The following is a 21,383-nucleotide window of genomic DNA, read 5'->3' on the forward strand; positions in this document are numbered from 1 at the left end:
ACCTTACCAGACTTGCTGTATCAGATCTGCAGGTATTTCAGAATATTTTAGCTGGTAAACAGTAAAAAATAAATAAATGAACCCAAAATCCAGCATGTTGAACTATAATCGTCAATCATTTTGATAATCAGTTACTCTTTTTTAAGCAAAAATTAACTGTTTCTAGCTTCTGAAATGTGAATACATGCTGGTTTTCAACATCTCGTAACAGTAAACTGAATATCTGTTTTTTTAACTGGTTGTCTGAAAAAAACAAGCTAAATAATCATGTCAACAGAGCTTGTACTGGAATATTTTCCCATTTTTTCCTGCCAATAAGTGATCGAGAATATAACGTTTAGTTGCAACCTTTGTGGCTACTGTGTTGTTTTGGCAGTTATAACAACACTTTTTTTTAACGCCACATTAACATGTTCACTCTTGTTTTGGTCCTTGAAAAAAAAGCAAATCTCTTTTTATTTATTCATGCTTGAATGAATGAAATGGTTGTGTTCCTGCAGCCGTACTGTAGTTTCTTTGTCTGTATTCTTCACTCAACACAAAGGTCTTCTTAGGTGTTTTCTTATCGCTGCCTCATTCCTCAAAATCCCAACAAATCTATCATGAGGACAGTGTAAAAGCTGTCCTTTCTTGAAGGCCCATAGATAATCTTTTTTCTTTTTCTTCCCCTGCAGCTCGGGCCTTTGAAGGTCTGGCTGGTCGCGGCTGAACTCTGGCCAGAAGGCATCTGTTACTCAACAACATCTGTTCCTGTTACTCTCTTTCTCCCAGCATGCCGAGGGACACGCAGGCTTCTCCCAAGGGTGGCCTTTTGTGTGCCCCCATTGTCAATTCCATCATTGTCTGCCGAAGTCTGTTCCCATAATGCCGCAGGGTTATAAACCCCTTTGGAGGCCAACTCTACCGGGCCGATGATTTACAGTTATTTGTGTCTAAACACAATCAGCGTCTTTGTGGGGCAATTAAGACAGAAAACTGAGGGGAATTTAAAGAGGTAATTGGAGGGAAAAAATTGCACATTTTCTCTCTTTACTGCAAGATAAAAAAGTGAGAAGAAAAGTGATTTTAGGGTGGAAAACCAAAGTGCTGGCTGTCCAGGAGGCGTTTCTCTACATTGATCTGGATTTTGGAGCCATGAATTACCTGACTCGTTCTTTAGGAGGAGAAATAGGAGTGGTAAATCTAGCGTAGGGACATTGTTTTTTATGAATAGGCCCCCTCTCCTGTCTCCAGGGAGACACTTTCAACTTCTGGCAGTAGCCAACAGTGTGGGCATAGAAAAGCCCACTATGGGGTCGCCAGGGGAAGACAACAGATGTTACTGATTAACTTTGCTCACAGAGCCCTAAAGAAGTGTTTTTCAGAGTGCTTGCAGATGGACAAAACAAAAGTTGGACGCAATTAAAATTTCACGTTTAGCAATATTTATTTGGAAAAATAGTCTTGGCTAATTCCTTCATTCAAAAACGGTAAAGGAGACAGTAACATAACAATTTGTACAGTACAATCCCTCTTAAATAACATTTTTCTTAAAAAAAGTCCCATTGACCTGAAGTGCCTTTGCAAATATCATCATTATTATTATTATTATTATTATTATTATTAATAAAAAAGCAACTTAAATAATCATAACAAACATCACAAATATACAATACAAAATAAAAATAACACAAAATCATTAAATTAACTTAAATTAAATCATAATTTTAAACTTTTTTCTTGTTTTTTTCTCTTTCTTTATTTTACAAAAGGACAATCTGTATCAAAAAAGCAACATTTTTTATTTTTTTTCATTAATTAAGACAAAGTTTTTTTATGTCCCAAAAAAAAAAAAAAAGAAACTGAAAAAAACTGAACAATACTATGTCATAAATGGTTTGGAGGGCTTAGGGAAGAAAACGCACTTCAGTTAACACAGTGATCAAGTATACATAGAGTCTCCACAGGTGTGGTGGTGGGTGCACAGCCCACGTGAACACATGAAGAACAGGCCAGTATGGCCAAACATCCACCGTTTGATGCAGTTCCTGCGCTCAGCAACGGCGTGTGGGTTAGAGAAAAGGCCTGGGTGCAAATGTTGCAAAAACAAAAGTCGTAGCATCACACGTCATCGCCACGAGACAGTGTCCGTTTATATTTTATTTTACCCCCCACTCCCCGACAAAAAGGCAGAACAGAAAGCTAAGTGGCAGTTTACTTTCAACCGTAAACTTTTTTTTTTTTACCCCGCCAGTTCTTATCCCACAGGCCGCCGCTGCCTGCGCTTATTTTCCAGTAGAGAACCAGCTCACTCTGAATATCAGTTAAACGTCTCAGTATCAGCAGCAGTCTCAAGGCGGGACACCTCCCCCTAGGGTTAGAGCAGCATCTGAAGGAGTATAAAAACTCTCCCATAGAGCAAATGAGCAACGGGCAGCCCATTGGTGGCTCGTTACACCTAGAGAGATGCAGAAAGACAGAAAAAAACGTCAGTGTTTGTTGTCAAAAGGACCACAGATAAAAGTCTGTTTACACTGAGAGGTGAAAAAAACAAACTCACCTCAGTTGCAATTATACATTCGTCCTTTTCCTCTGACATCACAAACACAGATTTGTACTTGGTGTCCGCACATGCAGACATTTCTGGGGCTTTCTTTTCTGATGCATCGCTGCAGGAGAGACAGAAAAACGTGGTTAGTTTTATTGTTTTACCAGCTTCAGTGTTTTTGTTGTTGGGGAGACTTTCAGCTTTCTGACTTGCTGATATTTACCATTTTAAACGTTTGCTGCGTTTCTCCTCGAACTCAAACGAGTCCAGGGATTGGCACTTGTCTTCGCAGGCCGCCTCCAGCATGGCCTCTTTAGCCGCCTGCTCGTAGTTGACCTCGTGTACGAGGTTGTAGTCCGCGGGCGGATTGCGGCTCTTGTAGCCACTCCGTCCTGGTGAAGACCCTTCATCGGGATCACCGCTGCAGAAGTCCATTTTCTTGTTGATATTTTTGACGCCCGGCGTTGGCATCACGCTGACCGCCAGGTCCCTGTCACTGCGGTGACAGTTGTTGGTCAGGTTGTTTATTGTCTCTCCCTCACCAACAGTTTCTACTTGACCGCCGCGCTGGGCTTTTGATCGGAAAAATCCCACAAGAACGGCGCATCCTGCCAGCAGCAGCAGCACCAGGGCCACGCCAGACCCCACAGCCATCCAGGGCACCTCTGACCCCCGGATCGCAGCGTGCTCCGGAAGCAGAAACTGGCAGTTTCTGCCACCGTAGCCGGGCACACATGCGCAGACGTAGCGGCTGTTCCTCTCGTGGCAGGTGGCCCCGTTGTGGCATGGGTTGTGTTCGCAGCGGCTGATGGGTGAGCTGCAGTTCTGGCCGGTGTATCCCGGCGGGCAGGTGCAGGTGTAACCGTCGGGTCCTTCCTGGCACGTCCCGCCGTTTTGGCAGGGGTACATGGAGCACTCGTCCCCGGTGTGGTCGCAGTTCATGCCGGTGAAACCGTCAGGGCACTGACAAATGTATGAGTTGACAAGATCCACACAGCGTGCACCTGAGAACAGAGAAGAAGATGTTGAAAAAATGATGTTTGGTTACACAGGGCAGGGTGACGTGATGAACGCCTCTCCAGGAGTGAAAATGGGACAAATGGGATCATGGTCCCTCTTACCGTTGGAGCATGGGCTGGAGGTGCAGTGGTCGATCTTCTTCTCACAGTTGAACCCTGCGTACCCCGTGGGGCACTGGCAGAAGTAGCCTCCATCGGGGTTGTCAGCACAGCGGCCTCCGTTGGAGCAGGGCCCGTCGGCACACGTCATGGCGCTGAGCTCGCAGTTGTTGCCATAGAAACCGTGAGGGCAAGTGCAGGTATATGTGTTTTCCAAATCCTGTGGGGGGGAAAAAATAGAACAGGCTTGACATCAAGATCTGCTACAAACGGCTTTGAATCTGCTGCACGCTGCCTCATGATATTTCTGCTTTAAACTGGGTTCAAACAGACAAAGATGGAAGAAAAGACCACACAGCACTTACAGCGCAGCTTCCTCCGTTGCGGCAGGGGTTTCCAGCGCATTCGTTGACCTGGATCTCACAGCTGGCCCCAGTGAAGCCGGGCCTGCAGGAACAGGTGTAGCTGCCCTGACCAGTGTTGCTACAAGTGGCTCCATTCATGCAGGGCTTGTGGTGAGTGCAGTAGTTGAGATCTGGAAAGACACGGCAGCACATGTGGATTAGCCACAGCACAACACATGGCAGGACAACAGCAGCAGCGACAGAATGTCTTTTTGTCCTCTGGCACACTAGACTCTTTCTCTTCTTCCAGTGTTTTTTTTTTGTTGCCAGTGCCTCCTGTTCTGGCTGTTCATCTCAAGACAACTGCTGCTCTGTTGTTGTGTTTCTTTACTGCTGTGTTGATGCCTGTTATGTTGCTATGTCTGTGTCTTGTTTTGCTCCTCTCCCTCCTCTTTGTTTCAGACTTTTAAAATGTTTTCAGTCATGCAGATCCTGAGCTGTCCACTAACACTCTCTTCCCAGTAACCCCTAAAACACAAATTAGGTCAAGGAATGTAGGAGAAATTGGGGCCAAATATGGTTGAAAAGTCTGTTTTTTTCAAATGTATAATTTCAGTTTTAACAGCATTTGAATTAACTTTCTTCCAACTGCTTCACATTGAAATAAATTGATCAAAAGAGTTTACTTTTATGCCTTACTTTGCCCAGTTTTAACCTGAACACCTAGACGTCTTTCGACCAGAAAATCACCCTCCCAACTCTCCTCTCCTCTCCTCTCCTCTCCTCTCCTCTCCTCTCCATCCTTCCCCATCACCTCTCTCCTCACACTCACCTTGGTTGCAGAAGAGTCCCCCCCAGCCCTCCTGACAGTTGCACTGCCAGGGCTGCTGGCAGGTCCCGTGGAGGCAGCCCGGATAACGAATGCACTCGTCGCAGTAGCGGCCTTTGAATCCCACTCTGCACCTGTTGTTGTCCAATTAGGAGGGGGAACACCGGTCAGTCCACTCACATTACCTCATGTGTGTCCCACTAATTAATTAATGCCCCAGTGAACTGGTGGGGAGAGAAAAACAACAAAAAACGTACTTGCACTCTCCGGGTTTCTCACAGAAGCCGTGCTCTTCGTCGCAGCCTGGCAGGCAGATCGCTGTACAGGAAGAGAGAGAGACTTTTATTTAGACAAATTGAGCCAAAAACAACTCAAACACAGGTTTTTGTTTTGCTCCTGAAATATAAAACTGATCACCTAAATCTCAATAAAGTCATTAAAATTAAAAGAAAGGAGCCTAAACCTATTACCTTAAACTCTCCTTATCACCGTGGAAGAATTTTCTGCTTAACATAGTGCTGAGACAAAGGAGGGAGTGTGTGAATGTGTGTGTGCCACAGAGAGTCTACACACACACACACACACACACACACACACACACACACAGACCCCCTCAACCCACCCCACCACCCTCTTTTTTTCTTCTTCGCTGCGGGTCAAAACTCTTTTATTCACTCTGTGCGCTCACACACACACACTCCCCTTAATGTCTCGGATTGGGGCAGATAAGAGTGGACAGCTGGCGAGTGTGTTGCCAGTGCGCGACAGCTGCTCCATTGTCTCCTCTCTGCCGGCAGCTGCCCACTTCAAACAATACCTCCCCCGCCTCGGCCAATCAGCGCCCGGCCCACTCCGAGAGTAACGAATCGGAAGGTAGCATGTAAATTTATGGCACGCGTGAGATTATTCCCAAAAACTTTCCTTAGAATAAATCAAGTGGTCGTGTGTGTGTGTGTGTGTGTGTGTGTGTGTGTGTGTGTGTGTGCGTGTGCGTGTAAGGGAGGAGGAGGGGGTGCGTGTGGTGTTTACGCACAAGTTGCCTTCTAACGGCACTCAGGGGATCTGATTACAGACCCAACACAGAAATGTACTTTTTATACATTTTAAACAGCGAATTAAACTTCCAAATGATGTTAAAATCGGTTTATATGAAGTTTATGTCAGATTATATCCCGTTTTTTCCCCTTAAATGCATTTTAAGATGGTTTCTCAAAGTTTCCAAATATTTCACACACACATTTACACTCCTGATACAATAACACATAAAGTCGTGGTACTCACGCTCAGTGCAGTACTGTCCCTTCCAGCCGGCGTCGCACACAATCTCCCCGCGCTCTCCACAGGTGAAGTGGCCGAAGGCGTCGTCTCTCGGCCGGCAGAACACCGAGCAGCCGTCCCCGTAGTAGTGCTCGTCGCACACGAAGCGGTATGAGTACTTGAGCTCGGTCCTGCCGCCGGTGTGCAGGTCCTGGGACCACTCCTCTCCCACCGTCAGATGCCTCTGGGTGGTCATGGTGCTGATAACGCGGTCTGGATTCTCTACACATGTGGAGGCAGAGAGCGAGGGGGGTTAGGTGATGGGTGAAAGGGTGAAAGTGGCCTAAAAGTGATAAAATATATATTTTTAAATACAATAAAAAAAGGAAAGGAAAGGGTGTTTATTTCCTACCTGTGGAGAGGTCGTCTTTGGAGTCGGTGTGTAATGCCTCAATGATCAGCGAGAAGGTCCCCTGGGAAGACAAATGGCTTCATGAGACAGGTGGCCAGCGGAGATGTGGCGATAACATCAAGCAAAGGCCCGAGGCGATTGTGCCATACACTCACTGAAAGCAAACTGGCTAACCTGATCCGCTGAAACTAAATACCTGCAAACTTTGTGCGCTCTCAGCTCTCAAGTTGTGGTCAGAAATCGTGCCGCAGCGCGTTTTTACGCACGGATTTACCCCCCAAAATGGCGCGATTTTTTTTAAAGCTGATTTCACTTTACTTTACTGTAGTGAAATTGGACATGAATGGCTGTACTTACCGGCCACGTGAAGCCGAAGTTAATTCTGATAGGGTTGTTGAATGAACTCTCCGGGATGACATCGGGGACCTGGAACGAGTTGGAGCCGAGCACAGGCGTCACAGCGCCGCCGTAGGTGCACGGAGGCTCCGGGGAGGCGTTGGGCTGGTAGTGCTTCAGACAGATCCTGAAGAAGGTTTTACATTCGCACTGCTGCTGGAAGGACGAGGTCAGGCCTCCTTTACAGCAGTTTTTGTTGCCCTGTACTCCCTTCTTGTTTAGGAACTCCTGCAACTTCAGCTCAAAAACTCCCGAACAAAACCCCTGCGGAGGAAAGCAGCTTATTATCATCAACTATACACACTGAACCGCTGGTGTGTGAGTGTGTGTTGTGGTGGGAGAGGAAAGGGGAGGAGGAGGGGGGTAGATGCTTCATTGTTAGGAAGAAATAAAGATTCAGTAGCTTACCTGGCACAACAGCATGGACATGACGGCGAGAGTCAGCAGGATGGCGCGCCCCATATTAAATAAATACATAATAAATAATAAATAAATAAAATAAAAAGTCTCGGGGCTCGGCTTGTCCTCAGGGTGCCTGCTCCTGTTCAATCCCTCTGAGGAAGATGCATTGAGCACGTTTCTGTCTCATCAACTGCTGCCGCTGTCAGCCACGCTGCTCTCATTCATGTCCCGAGGAGCACAAAAAAGGATAAATCCCAAACCTTAAAAAAGAAAAGAAAAATAAAACCACAAAACAAGATGTGTGAACTTCAGTTCGGTGTTGAGTTTAAAAAGAAAAACAATCAGAGAAGTCCTCCAGTTCCGTTATAAAGCGTTAATCCAGTGCGTAAAGAGAGAAAATGGTTCCGTGTTTTGTTTTGTTTTAAAAGAAAGTGACAATTTTTTAGGAAGTCGCTTTTTGTGTGAAGGTCTTGGTCTAACCCAAGGACAGTTTTGTCACTGATCCAACATGCTTCCTTCTTCCTCCCAATGTCTTTCCTCACTGTGAACTGTGCGTCTGTCTCTAGCCAAGGCCGCCTGCAGCCTGTTATATACGGCCTGACACATGCTATGGTAATAACATGCAAATGGACCCCCTCCTCCTCCTCCTCCCCGACTTCACCTCCCAATCTGGCCCGGCTCTCCACAATGGGATCCCATACAAGTGCCCCAACAGCCTCCTTATTACCCCCCTACTACTGCTGCTGCCATACAGCGTCCATATCTGAGCCCAACATGGAGATGTGTGAGAGTATTTCGAGCAAATAAGAAGTGAAAAGCTGCGTGGCCCCTGCAGGCGGAATGGAAACACTGTCAGATGGAAGAGAAGGGATAAATGAAAAGTTTCTTTTCACAAAATCTTTCAGAAAGAATTCACAGGTTTAAGAGAGCATCCTTGATTTACAGGATTAAGGAGGACATAAAATTGACTTTTGTGAAGTTTGGAGCAGTTTTCTGACATCTAATCTCTGCAGAGTGAAAATGTAAAGAACAACCTAAACCATGTCTCCCTGTGACAGGATGTTAATGGCATGTAGTTGGATTGGTCCCTCCAGCTGTTCCTCACTGCACAAACTTCTTTGTTTTTGGCGTCTTAAGATGTTTTGGGTAATATGCCAAAAAACAAACTCCCCCCTCCAAAAAAAGCTTGATTCAAAAAGTTCTTCTTTGTGAAAAAAATGTTTCTTGGTCAAATCCTGACTCAGTTAATTGTTTACACCCCTCCTCCTCCTCCTCCTTCTTCTCTTCTCTTCCTCCCTCTTTCCTTCCCCTGCATACACACCCTCTAAATGTTGGTATTTGTGGTTGTGGGAAGAATTTGATGCTTTGAATCGACTCAAAAGACTAAAGAAAACATTCCTTGGCAGAGCTGTGTGGTGAGGTAAACGACTTGAGGGGCTGGACTCCTGCTTTTGCATTTTGCTCTCCCCTTCTTCTCATTCTCCGGGCTAAGATTTAAAAAAAAGAAAAAAGAAAAACGCGTGTGTGCATGTATATAGATGTGTGTGTTGTGTGTGTGTGTGTGTGTGTGTGCGCGCGTGCAAAAAAGGGGCGCGCGCGTACCAGAGTCGCTCGCGTGGCCAACATGAGGGGGAACTTTTTTTTTATTGTGTGTGTGGTGGAGGAATAAGTTTGCTCTCTCTCTCGCTCCCCCCCCCCCCCCCCCCCCCCCCCCAGCTGTATGGTAATTCGGCCAGCACCTGCTCTCCCCTCAATAACATCGTGCGCGCGCCTCCCTTAGCTGAGCGCGCGCCCACACTTCCCCACACACAATACTCTCCCCTTCCCTCCACACACACACACACACACACACACACTTTTCCCTTCACATCAAACAAACATAAGCAGACACATATCGCGTATATTTTTTGTTTCTTACATATTCAACCAAAGGAAAAAAAAAACATTACTTAAGTCGTATTTGTGTGTACACGTGCATGTGCGCGTGCATGTGAATAAGGATCAGGAGGTGGGGGGTTGTTTCTTAATTAGTTCGTTCATTAGAAGTGTGATTTTTCTGCTGTATAATGGGGCCTATAGCAGGCTGCCGCACCGCGCCGTGCACGTATACGGGCCTACATTGCGTCACTGTGCTCAGATATGCACGTCACGGCTGCTGTTTTTCTGGCGTCTCTCCGGTGTCCGTTACCTGCTGCTGATCCGGCTGTCAGCGGGGGAGGCGAAGCTTCCCCCCCCCCCCCCCCCCCCCCCAAAAAAAAGTGACATGCTTTCCCTTTCTCATCCAAATTACCTTCACTTCTGACTCGTGATGTCACATAACATGGCTGATGTGTCCGTAGTTACTTATTACCTTCAATCAATGGCAGCAACAACCAAACAAAGTCCTCCTCCATTAATAAACCTGTCCATCTCTCCTTTCACACCGGGCTGTTCCTCAAACCAAACGCCGGCTGAACCGTGACCGTCGCAATTAAGTGACACAAAAAAATCAATTATATTTTCACTCAAAGAAAGAAGAGACTTCTTTAGTCTTTAAAGGAAATGTTTTACAGCTTCTATAAAAGGTTTCTACATACAACAAATCTCAGCTTGGTGCCACTAGAATAACTAGACTTTAACGGCCAGAAAGTGAAGAACTGCAGGCTCACACTCCAATACAACCCTGAAAAGTCTAAGCTTAAAATATGTGCTGAAAGTCTGTTAGTTGGGGTAACAACTAGGCAAACTATATATATTTTTTAAAAAAAACCTTAAATGAACTGATGGTTTGATGTCTCCTGCATGATTATACACTTTGCAGTCTTTGTGCACTCCAGCACAGATTTTTTTTGACTAAAAATGCATCTTAAATGACTGCATAGAAACTAAACTAGAGGCAGAACTATCTGTGATGAACTGGGAATCAAACACAACAGGACCTGAATCTGTGGGACTAAAATAAAAACTCCTCCCAATTTGGACCCAGTTGTCCCTATATTCTCTGTCCCCCTTTCTCCTCCAGGCCAAGATGCTGCTGGCTGAGCTCTGACTGTTTAACTAAAGTGCTACTGTAGGGGGCTGCTGTAGTTTAACTCCTGCCCACCAGTAGCTGCGCCAAACAAAAAAGGGTGACTCGGGGTCTGACTATTCATCCATTCTCTGCGCTTTAATTTCCATTGATTGTGAATGCAGGAGGGAGGGAGGAAGGGGGTCTTCAGTGAAGGACCACGACACGCCTTCAGACGCGGACAGACCCTTACAAGCCATCTGCCACTAACTACCCCCCCTCCACATCCAGAAAACGACGTTTATTTCCCTGCTTCCCTCCCTCCCTCCTCCGGCCTGAAGCGCACGTCTCTATGCGCCCGTCCACCGGGCTCCGTCTACACTCAACTGGAAGCATGTTAAAGGACCTGTAACGGTATGGGCCCTCCGGGGCCATATGGCGAGGGGGAAGCCAGGAGGGTTTTTTTTTTCCTTTTTTGGTCCCCGAAGAGGAGACACCACATGGTCACTCGTGGGAACGTAAACACGGCGCGCATCACACGATATCGATCATATGAAGCGGCGATTGGGGAAGGGGGGGTGGGGGTGGAGGGAGGGTGCCACTGTGTGATGATCAATTGATTTTTTTTACACCGATACCTCATTAGTGGAGGAAATATTGATGCATCTTCTCCCGGAGTGAAAGCTTCCACACTGAGCAGAGCTTGTGAGGGTGCCAGGGTTGGTGGTTCCATTACCTGAGTGATGCGGGAGGAGCAAGGCACCAACACTGGCAGGGAGGGATAGAATGGAGAGGATGAGAAGGAGGGGGGAGAAGGAGGAGGAGGGGAGCCACGGGTGTCTCACAGAGGGCACTCGTGCAAAAAAATGTAGGCTGATACTAAAAGCTTGAAGGAAATGGCAGGTTTTGAATCAGCACTTTCTCAGGAGGTGCTTTTACGCACGCCTCCCCCGAGTCCAAAACGATCATTACGCACAAAAACCTCTGATTAACATGATGAAAAATGACTGTTAAATTACATGAGAAATTAAAAGGATACTATGACACTATATAGTGAGTGTATGGGTGCTTAATTGCATTTAATCCAATTTTTATTTGTCGGATATTTGCCGTGATGTGGCGTATTATCCTTAATTTTTTTTCGACCCGTGTTTTAAGACTAAACCTGGACTTTTTCACTTTTGTCTGGTTCGTCCGTTTTACCTGATGAAACGCAGAGATCAACAGGCCCCTTTGTGTCCAGATCAGATTACTATGGCCAGCTGCTGGAAGAGAGGGCCACAGGCCAGATCCGCGACTCCCCAGGGCTCTTCAGGGCTCCGCGAGGCTCCCCACGGCTTCCCACGGCTCATCGAGGCTGCCGGTCCGGGCTGCTGTCTCATTTGCATACGTTGCTGTTACTGGAGACGTGCTGAGCTTAAGTTTATGGGAAGAGTGCCGCAGTAATTACGTGGGGGGCCCAGAGACGCGCCTGCAAGTGTGTGCGTTATAAGTGTGTGTGAGAGGGGAGGGGTGGTGTGTGTGTGTGTGTGTGTGTGTGTGTGTGTGTGTGTGTGTGCAGAGACACTGGGGATCTAAGGGGGAGGCAGAGGGAGCTGTACGTGGCCAGTCGCGTGCCAATGTTTATGAAAACACATCTGCCGCGCACCCTGGGGTGACGCACCACAACATATGCGGGTCCCTATGAATAAAATCGATAATTCAACAACTGATACTGTGCGCGACACGTTTACCCACAACAAATACTCAAGTTAGTGCTGATGAGAGATCAAGCTGCCATAATGACGACGGGCTAAAGGGTTAAACAAACATCAACAAAAACTTCATAAATATAGTGTTTTATGTGGTTATTATAGGAATATTTAACAATGAGGTAGAACGACAGGGTGGGGTGTTCAGGTTCCTCCAACATTATATGAATATATATATTTTTAAAAAGCCATTGTGAACTCTTCTAGTGTCACATATGCGGGTGCAAAATATATTCGTAATGCAGAAAAGAAACTTAAAGAGAAAGTCCACCCTAAAATTATTTTTTTCTGTAATCTGTATATGGCACTTATTTTATAGTGCTCAAAGTGCCAAAAAAAACACATTTGGAAAACTCAACAATAACGTTTGTTTCCAGTAATCATCACAGACATTGGGCCTTATGGTATTACCTTAACTTTCTCTCACTTTATAATTTATGCAGGATTTTTTCAAACTCAAAATCCATTCAAAGTAATAAAATATACAATACATGAGTGTGAAACTGCACAAGACCTGGGCCAGTCATAAATTGTGTTTGTGCCAGAGAGAAAATATAAAATACAGGAATTTTGTGAATCTGTAAGCTCTCCAAATCTGTGGTTTTGCATGAGACCCATTTTTGTGAGCAGTCTCATGTAGCTACACTAAAAAGAAAATAGTTTCAACATGAAACTGTCCACAAAAAGGTCTGTGGATAATCTGGAGTTACCAGATCACAACATCTGGAAGGAGATTTTACTGTTGGGTTTTTCAGATGTAAACTTAGTGTCAGATAGTTCCATTTTGTTTGAGAGAAGGCAGACATATCTCCAACACTGTGCAACTCACACCAAATCAATCTGGACTGATAGACAGAACTACACTAAGGAGAAAAATATGTAAAAGTACTGAAAAGTGAAGCCAACTAAAGTTTCAAAAACTGCAGTTCCTACATTGGCCACTTGAGGCTGAGTTAAATGTGTGAAAAAGTAACAGGGTTAGGCTTAAAACCAATGAACTGGTGACATCAAATTAGAAAGGAAGTTTTCAATAGGACACAGATCCACGTCTCAAGCTCTGGATTTGTGCCATCTACCTCACACCTCCAGCTACCCTTAATGCCTCTGTGGCCTGTATGCAATTTAAAAGGACACAAGTTTTGCAGGTTACCTACTAAATTCAGCTTGAACTAGTGTTCATACGATCCCGACTGAGCTCCATCTAGCTCCACCGCTTCGCCCATTTTTGCTTTAGCCGTAATGTTTCTCCTCTGATGTGATTTACAGGAAATGGGCTCTAGTGGCTGGAAAACAATTCATTGATGCTTTAAGGTAACAGGTTATCGTATGTGAAAATAAAAGTAGAGTTGACTACCACAATATAATCAAATCAAACCCAAATTAAATAATAAAACAATAAAGTCACTTATCTCCTACAGGGAGCACACAGGTCTTGATGACCAGCACCTTACTTATGATGGTATGTGGACACCCATCTGTGATCTCATTGATCATTAATCAGCTGCTAGAATAGCCTCCTCTTGCTCTGCTTGCAGGTTTTCAGCACATTTTGGGAACAGCTGCAGAGATTTGCTCCCATTCAGCCACGAGAACATCAGTGAAGTCCAACACTGATGTTGACACTCCAGTTTGGGAATTTAAATGATCAATTCATTGTTGATTATTTTTCCATTCACTTGTTTATTGTTTTGGCTCTAAAATATCAGTAAAACTAGTTTATAGCTGATCAAATTACCCAAGATGCAAGCTGGTTTATTTGAAATGTGTTTTGTTTGACTGAAAAACCCAAAAAGATTTTCCACTAACTCAAATTCAGGGAGCTGGACAAAGAAAATTTTGTGAAAGATAAATGACATCAACAAATATTTTTTTATGTAAACAGTTAATCAATGGATCTTCCAAATGGTTTAGCACTAGTTGAGGTGCAGTCAAATCCAGTTCTTTTAAACCAAACTGGGAAAAATTATTTCTTAATGGAGCTGGCTTTGTGTTGAAAGAAGAAACGGGTAAAACAAACTATTGGCACAGCGTTGGAAGCACACTATTGTCTAAAGTGCCGTTGTAACATTCCTTTTTGTTTTCCAGTGGAGCGAGGGTCCATCAACCCCAGACCAAAACACTTTAGTGTATTTGATGTAGAGTAAACAGAACACATGGGCGATTTGAATTTCTTTCTTTTGGACCCAGAAGAAGTGCAACTCTCCATTTGTCACCATTCAACTCTGTCCTCTAGTTTTGTTCCATCGAGGCTTAATCACCAGTATGACTGATGAGAGAGTAAATGGAGGAAGTCCACCTCCCTCCCCTCCCCTCTCTCTCTCCAACTCTCCCTCTCTATCTCTACAACCACGAGCATCTGCCCAGAAATGAACAGATGTAGGCACCTGCGTTGTGGGCCCACATATGCGCACATGTCCCCCTCCCCAAACCCCCTTTCAACCTTCCATGGGACCCGGAGAGGACCACAATGGGGAGAGATCAGGGATGCAGTAACCAAATACTGCCTATCCCCCCAGGACACTCGCTCTGTTAGAGGCATTGTCACCAGTTATATCAAGTGGCTGCACCACACAATCTGCTGTATGACTGCTCATTTGAGACATAACATAATTCAGAGGGACAGAGGAGGAAGGGGGGGGGGGGGGGAGGAGGGGGGCCGTTCGGCGTACAGAGGTGGCTGCCTGGATAATTTCTATGGCTCCAATATGGTGGCTATAAGTGGTGGGTGTTTTAAACAAGTGGGCTCAGGTTTTCTTGCAGTTGGGGTTCGATTGAATTGAATCCAGTCTTGGGATAAGTGGCCGTTGGGCTGGTTTGGAGGGCCCGGGGTTGGCAGGTGCTAGCTGGGGTAGGAGGATGAAAGAGAGGCTTGTCGGAGCAGGGTGGGTACAAGACCAGGTTACACATAAAAAGCCTTGTTTTTGTTTGAGAAAAGGAGGTCCGACAGCCCACCGGTAGAGCAGTGGCGGATAATGGCGCCATAATAGCCCCTGTCCCTATCTCTCAGCTGCCGCTGGACGACAGAGGATCCACACGCACCTGTTGTCGTCCCCCTATTGTGTCCGGCTAGCGTTAGCGTGCTACACCTCAGGAATGCTCCCCGTCCAGAGGCCTGGCTGCTCGTCCCAGGAGAGAGCTTAGCCACGGTGGGATGAGGGGAGGGTGTCAGGAGTGTGTGGAGGAGCTGGAGGGGGGGCAAGGGAACCAGCAGGGAAGCTTTAGAGGACAAGACAAGGAAAAGGAGGGGAGGTGGAGGTGGGAGGAAGGGAGGGTGGGTGCGTTCCTCCAAAGCCAGTGTCCTCTCCTCCTCTCCAGGGGCCTGTCCAGAGAGCCCTGTCCTAAATCACTGGCCCCAGGGGGAAGGCTCTCCATTGTGAAGAGATGGCCCCTGCAAGCTGGGCCGCCAGCTGCCACTGCTGCAGCGTCATGCCCCCCCTCCTCCCCACACACACACACACACACACCTCCTCCCAGTATCCCCTCCACCTTCAGCACCATGACAATGCTCCCTGCGGCCAGGGCCACAGGCCAGCGGAGAGCATTAAAAAGGACTTGGAGGAGACTCTTGAGAAAGGCCACAGCGGAGCAACATGTTTTTTGGCCGAACATTAATGATGACAAACTCAGAGCAGGGTTACGGTGCACGACACGGTAACCTGGACAGATCTGACTCCCAGCCCCCGCAGAGCCAATGAAACACAGTGCTGAATGATAAAAAAAAAAAATCATAATTTCTGTGTGATGGAGGAAAACTTACTGCGAGATCCAAAAGCAAAGGAAGCCTGAAGTTCTACTACACTCCTTTCCTGATCCCGGCTGCAAATTTCCTCTCAATTCTTCCAAACAGTTTTGAATAATTTTTCTTTCACTTTCTCTCACTGACTATACTGCCAGCACCAAAGAATGTGTTGCTTCTTATAAAGTCTAATCACAACTTCAACTTTAGACTCGAACCATAAAAGTAGCAAAGTTCGTCTTTCATTATGCAGAATACTGACGCTGATCTTATCAGGTTTCCATTAATCCACATGCAGCCTCATCACTTCAGGTGTACCGACGTGCACCTGGATTATTTTGAGAGCAGGGCGTTATATCTGTAAAAGAACAGAGACAAAATGTTGGACCAATATCCAGGTTTTGCCTGGAAAGCTCAATACTGAATCTTACGTTTAAAAGGTAATAAAGGAACAGTTCACCCCATAATTTAAAAATACAAATCTTTCCTCTTGCCTGCAGAGCTATTTATCAACCTAGATTATTTGGCATGTTGACAAGAGATGTCTGCTTTCTCTTGAATATATAGAACTATATGGCATTCTGCTGAAAGCGCCAAACACAATGTCTGTTTGGGCCATTATTTCTGTAAAGAGAAGAGGAGTTTTTCAAATGCATTTTTTGGGCCCCACAAACATTCTCACTTGTAGTTTATTATATCTGAGTGAAGGCAGACATCTCTATAGCTGATATCTCTGCAACACTCTGCAACTCACACCAAAACAATTAGAATTGAAAAAACTGCACTATGGGTCGGAGAAAAACTCTACTTATCCATCTATTTTTGATTATGGAGTGAATTATTGGTTTATGCACAAATTTAAAGGATGTATTTTTTCCTTGAATTGTCTCAGGATGTGAGCACTTTGAAGGGAATCATGTCTACCGCATGTCCCAGATGATGTGAACACAGCATCAGACATTTGAGTCAGTTCATGAAAAACTGGCCACAATAAGAGAGAAAAGAGCGACAGAATTTGAATTTGAGGATTTTGTTTTTGTTTGGAGCGGAAACTCTCTGTGTTGCATCTGATGAGCCGTGCTGCCTCACCAGACGTGACTGTTGCAGATTCACTAAATAGACACATTCACTGAGACTTTTTGTGCTCTTTTTTTTTGTGTGATTATTTCATCCCCCACTGCCACCGCCTTCGCCGCCGCCGCAGCTCTGTAGGAGGATTTTCCCATCCATAGCTAAGGGAGGCGTGCTCCATTGTGCAGCTTCTAATGATGATTGTAATGATGGCTTGTCCATCTTTGATAAGAAACAGCACGCCCCTCATTAAAGGGCCCGGGGCCCCGGTTCTCATGGCTGCCGGTCCTTTCCCCGGAGTCAGACAGCAGGCGAGGGGAGGCGAGACGACACCCGTGGCACACGCCTGTTGACCGAGCCACAAAGCAAAAGCGTGTGACACTCACCCCACCCCCGCCGGTCCCATTGTCCTCCCCGTGGGTCCCACAGACAAGACCAATCCTGTTACCCTCCCACCCCTCACCCCCCCACCACCCCTCCTCGCAAACCACAAAAACCACAACACACACACACACTCTCATATTGCTGCTCAACACACACTCCCCTTCTTCCTTTCCCTCTCTTCTTCACAATCAATTTTACCAATCAGCTGATCTCTCTCTTTCTCACACATCCACCAGGGGTTGCCCTCACCCCCATCTCCTCCCAGCCTCCTCCCCCTTCACCATCAGCTGCTACGTAAGGTGGAAATCCATCATTGTGTGTAAAGAAGGTGGTTGTGCACGCTGCACAGCCATTACCATACACACGCACACGCACACACACGCACACACACACACATACACACACACACACACACACACACACACACACACTTAGTGGCTTGTGTGGGGGGTGGATGATTGGTCCAGGAGGTTTGGGGGGGCTCTAATTCACTGATTCACATGCAGACAGTATTTCTTGGTGGTGTTGGAGGAGGGTGTGGCAGGTGGGTGGGGTCTGGGTTTTTAGGGATGCTGGTGATGGTCGTGGGATGGGAGAGAAGAGGGGGAGGAGGAGGGGGGAGGCACGGGGTGATGGGGAGGGAGGAGGAGGAAGAGGAGGAGGGGGTGGGTGCCGCGGCTGCCGGGGTCAGGCCTGTGTGTCCTGGGAAAGTTGGGTTCTCCATTTAAATCTGCACATGTTGCGGCCTTCTGGTGGCTGCGTGAATGCGCACGGTGACAGATGGCCCCGGCCCATAACTATAGAGTCCGAGCACCCCAGTCCCCCGAGGGAGAGAGGGAGAGAGAGAGAGAGAGAGAGAGAGGGAGAGCGGGGGAGAGAGAGAGAGAGGGAGAGAGAGGGTGCAGGGGAAGAAGAGGAGAATGTAGCGCTCAGCTGATCCCATCAAAAAGAGAGATGAGAGAAGGAGGAAAGGCAGAAGAGGAGGAGGAGGGTCGATGGTGTGTGTTTGTATCTATGTGTGTGTTGTAAGGGGGGAGGGGTGGGTCCTTAATCCCAAACTCTAAATTGAGTTAATGTATTTGCCTGGTCTGCAAACTCCAATAGGAGGCCCGGGGTCCCCAAAGATTCTGATTAGGTGTCTAGTTTATCAGATGTTGGAAGAGGAGGAGGAGGGAGACTGTTTGTACATGAGGAGAATAGCAGCTTTGTACGTTATATGTGTGTGTGTGTGTGTGTGTGTGTGTGTCTGTGTGTGTGTGTGTGTGTGTGTGTGTGTGTGCATGTGAGTTGCCAGGGTTTATGGGTTTTCTGGGTTTTGTGCCAGCCCCTGGAGCCGGGCTGCCCGACGTCTCCATTCACAGACTTGGTGGATCTCTGTTGTTTTTCTCTGACTCTTCGTTAATCCTGTTAAGCAGTGATTTCAGCGGCTGGTTAAAGATTATTTTTAGCAGATCTGAAGCCGTAGAGGAGCAGAGAGACTATTTTTTCTGCCTTCACAATGATCAAATTTAGTATAGGAGAGTAAGAGTAAGATTTTTGGAGAAGCAGGGGCTCATGGTTCAGGTTAGGACTTAATTTGGTCAATGACCTAATAAGAATTTATAAGTATACAGAAGAAGTACAAACAATATGCTATGCTATAAGCTGTAAATGATTCTGCAAATGAAGTAGGTCTACTATCTATTATTAGATCATTTTGGCTTTGAAACACGGCATACATTTTGTAAAATTGTGCCTTTTTTTGTTTGTTTTTACATTTTAGAAGTTCAACCTCATCTCCTTTATTAAGTCTAAAATAAATTGTGCATCCAAGACCACACTTAGACCCTTAGAGATAAAGATGAAACCCATCAGAACCACAAATTTTGATCCCTTCTATTACACCAGGCTTTAAATCTGAAGCTTTTGCTTCAAAACTGTAGTTTTTTTTTTTTTTTTACTATTTTCCACCATTAATGCAGGGGTAAATAAATAAATAAAGTAATTAAAAACAGAAATATAAATTCATGTTGCATTTTATCAATTACTTAATGTTAAAATGTTTTCTGAATTTTATTTTTGGGATATTTATTTATTTATAGTAATTTTTAATGATAAATTGTATTTTTTTTATGTTTATTTTTTTAATCATTTATTTTCTTTATTTTAGATGTGGCAACTTCCATTCACCGTAATCCATATGGATAACCATTTTGAGCCTGTTTTATTAAATGTTCAGATTGCTGATCCAGAAAATGATACACATTTTTACATATTTAATAAGATAATGCATCAATTGCATTTTTAAACATAATATTTCAGAAACCCTGTAATGCATACATGCATAATGCAAAATTGTGATATCTATAATTCAATTTCTTTTTACCTTATTGTCCTGTTGCATCTAGTAATGTTCTCTTTTTTTGGCATATTAATTTATTTATTGAGTAGTTCATTTATTTTTATTCTTGATTTGGTGGCTTCCGTCAACTATAGTCCGTAGAAATAACCTTTGACTTCGATGTGTCAAAAAAAAAATTAAAAAAATTGAGAATTTTTAACCCAATTTATTATATCCTCAGATTTACGATCTGGAAATAATGCAAATTGTCACATATGTCCTAAGATAATGCATCACATATTTAAACATAAAATGTCAGAAAAGAAAGAACATTGTGATATCCATCATTTAAAAGTTTTAACCTTATTGTCCTGTTGTGTCTCCCCATCCGAAACAACGTTTCTGTTTCCACCTTGGAATGATTCACATAGTCTACTGTAATTTTACTGCATTATTATTCGATAAATGTAAATTCTGTGTTTGGCAGAAAATAATTCAGAGTCAAAACTGAAAAAAACTGCACTGATTTCTGCGGAGTATTTAATTTCAGAGACAAATAACCCCGACAGTGGATCCCAGCAGGGTGAGTCGTAAGGAAGAAATTTGGACAGACTGACAATTTAATGACACGTTGGTATGTAAACACAGTGTGTGCTGTGTGTGTGTGCTGTGTGTGTGTGTGTGTGTGTGTGTGTTTGAAAAGGAGTCTTGTTCTTTGCGGGTACGTATGGTTTCACTCCCACTCACTGGTGTTTTTGATGCTTTTCAATGCATGGCAACACATTCTGCCTCCCACGCACGCACACAAACACACACACACACACACACACTGCTGCTGCTTTCTCACCATGTTGTTGTGTCTCTGCAGCCTCCTGCAGAAGTGAAGACACACAGAGACGCCTGCTGTGTTTCAGGGAGCTTTTTTTGCTCATCTCGTCTGTAATGAAAGAATAAAACCACGTTAGTTTAATGCCTTTGCCCTTTAATGAAGACTCGATTAAGGATTCCATCTGACAGCTACAAGTTCTGTAAAACCTGCATATTTTTCATTATATTTCACAGTCCATATTGCCGATTTATGCAATATAATAATTTCAATTAATTGCTTATTTAACTTATCTAACATAATGGATGTAGGAGGCACCTAAAAGAGGTGTTGCAGAGATTTTTAATGGCCTGAGATGCTCAAGAAATGAAAAAATTGGTATCACTTTTTATGACTCCCATGCCTATAATGGATTGTAAACATACTTTGAATGCATTATAATCTGCATAATACTTATAATGCTTTATAGCAATAATCATAACACATTATAAAGCATTTTTAATAACATAAGGTCAAGCATCATAATTCTTCTTGGGCACTTGCAGACATTGTTTTTGCAAGGACCATAGTGTATTATTATTCTCACAGTCAGAATGCATTATAATGTGATTACAGGGTTATGGTTGGGGGTCAGGATTATCCTAACCCTATAAAGCATTATTAGTATGTTTACAATGCATCATAGACGGGGGCTTTTAAGAACAATGTCAGTGAGTGACCGGCAATTATAAATGATAATGACATGTGACCTTATAAGCCATTATGACATGCTTTATAATGTGCTATGATTGTAATAAAGTAGTATGAATATTTAAAGTGTCATACGCAGATTGTAATGCATTTTAACTATGTGCATGTTAGAAAGTGTAACTGTAAATTCTCAACATTATTATAAGGGTCATATTTTTAAGCCCCCATATCAGCAGAACTATGTGTGTAATGTGTGTTTTTGTTAATAAAAACACATTTAACCCAAAAAACAATTTCCCCCCTTGTTTGCTTGAGATTTCTATACAGTGCTGCA

At 44.7% G+C, this 21,383-nt stretch overlaps 1 protein-coding gene across 1 annotated transcript; it reads right to left on the reverse strand.

Annotated features, from left to right (window-relative positions):
- Positions 1–1,401: 1,401 nt before the first annotated feature.
- Positions 1,402–7,959, reverse strand: dla (deltaA). The gene is made up of 11 exons (XM_059332130.1): positions 7,292–7,959; positions 6,845–7,147; positions 6,488–6,548; positions 6,100–6,357; positions 5,076–5,136; positions 4,822–4,952; positions 4,011–4,180; positions 3,649–3,865; positions 2,751–3,531; positions 2,540–2,648; positions 1,402–2,437 (listed from the first exon to the last, which is right to left on the reverse strand). The coding sequence occupies exons 1-11, from the start codon at positions 7,358–7,360 to the stop codon at positions 2,432–2,434; spliced, it is 2,166 nt and encodes a 721-aa protein (XP_059188113.1). The 5' UTR covers positions 7,361–7,959; the 3' UTR covers positions 1,402–2,431.
- Positions 7,960–21,383: the final 13,424 nt, after the last annotated feature.

Source organism: Centropristis striata, chromosome 1, assembly GCF_030273125.1.
Source record: "Centropristis striata isolate RG_2023a ecotype Rhode Island chromosome 1, C.striata_1.0, whole genome shotgun sequence".
NCBI lineage: Eukaryota > Metazoa > Chordata > Actinopteri > Perciformes > Serranidae > Centropristis > Centropristis striata.

Excerpts from the sequence above, each read along its gene's own strand:
- dla (XM_059332130.1), bottom strand. The coding sequence starts at position 7,360 with ATGTATTTATTTAATATGGGGCGCGCCATCCTGCTGACTCTCGCCGTC. Across the intron at positions 6,549-6,844 it reads ACTTCGGCTTCACGTGGCCG|GGGACCTTCTCGCTGATCAT; the intron begins GTAAGTACAGCC and ends TTGTCTTCCCAG. Across the intron at positions 3,532-3,648 it reads CTCCAGCCCATGCTCCAACG|GTGCACGCTGTGTGGATCTT; the intron begins GTAAGAGGGACC and ends CTCTGTTCTCAG.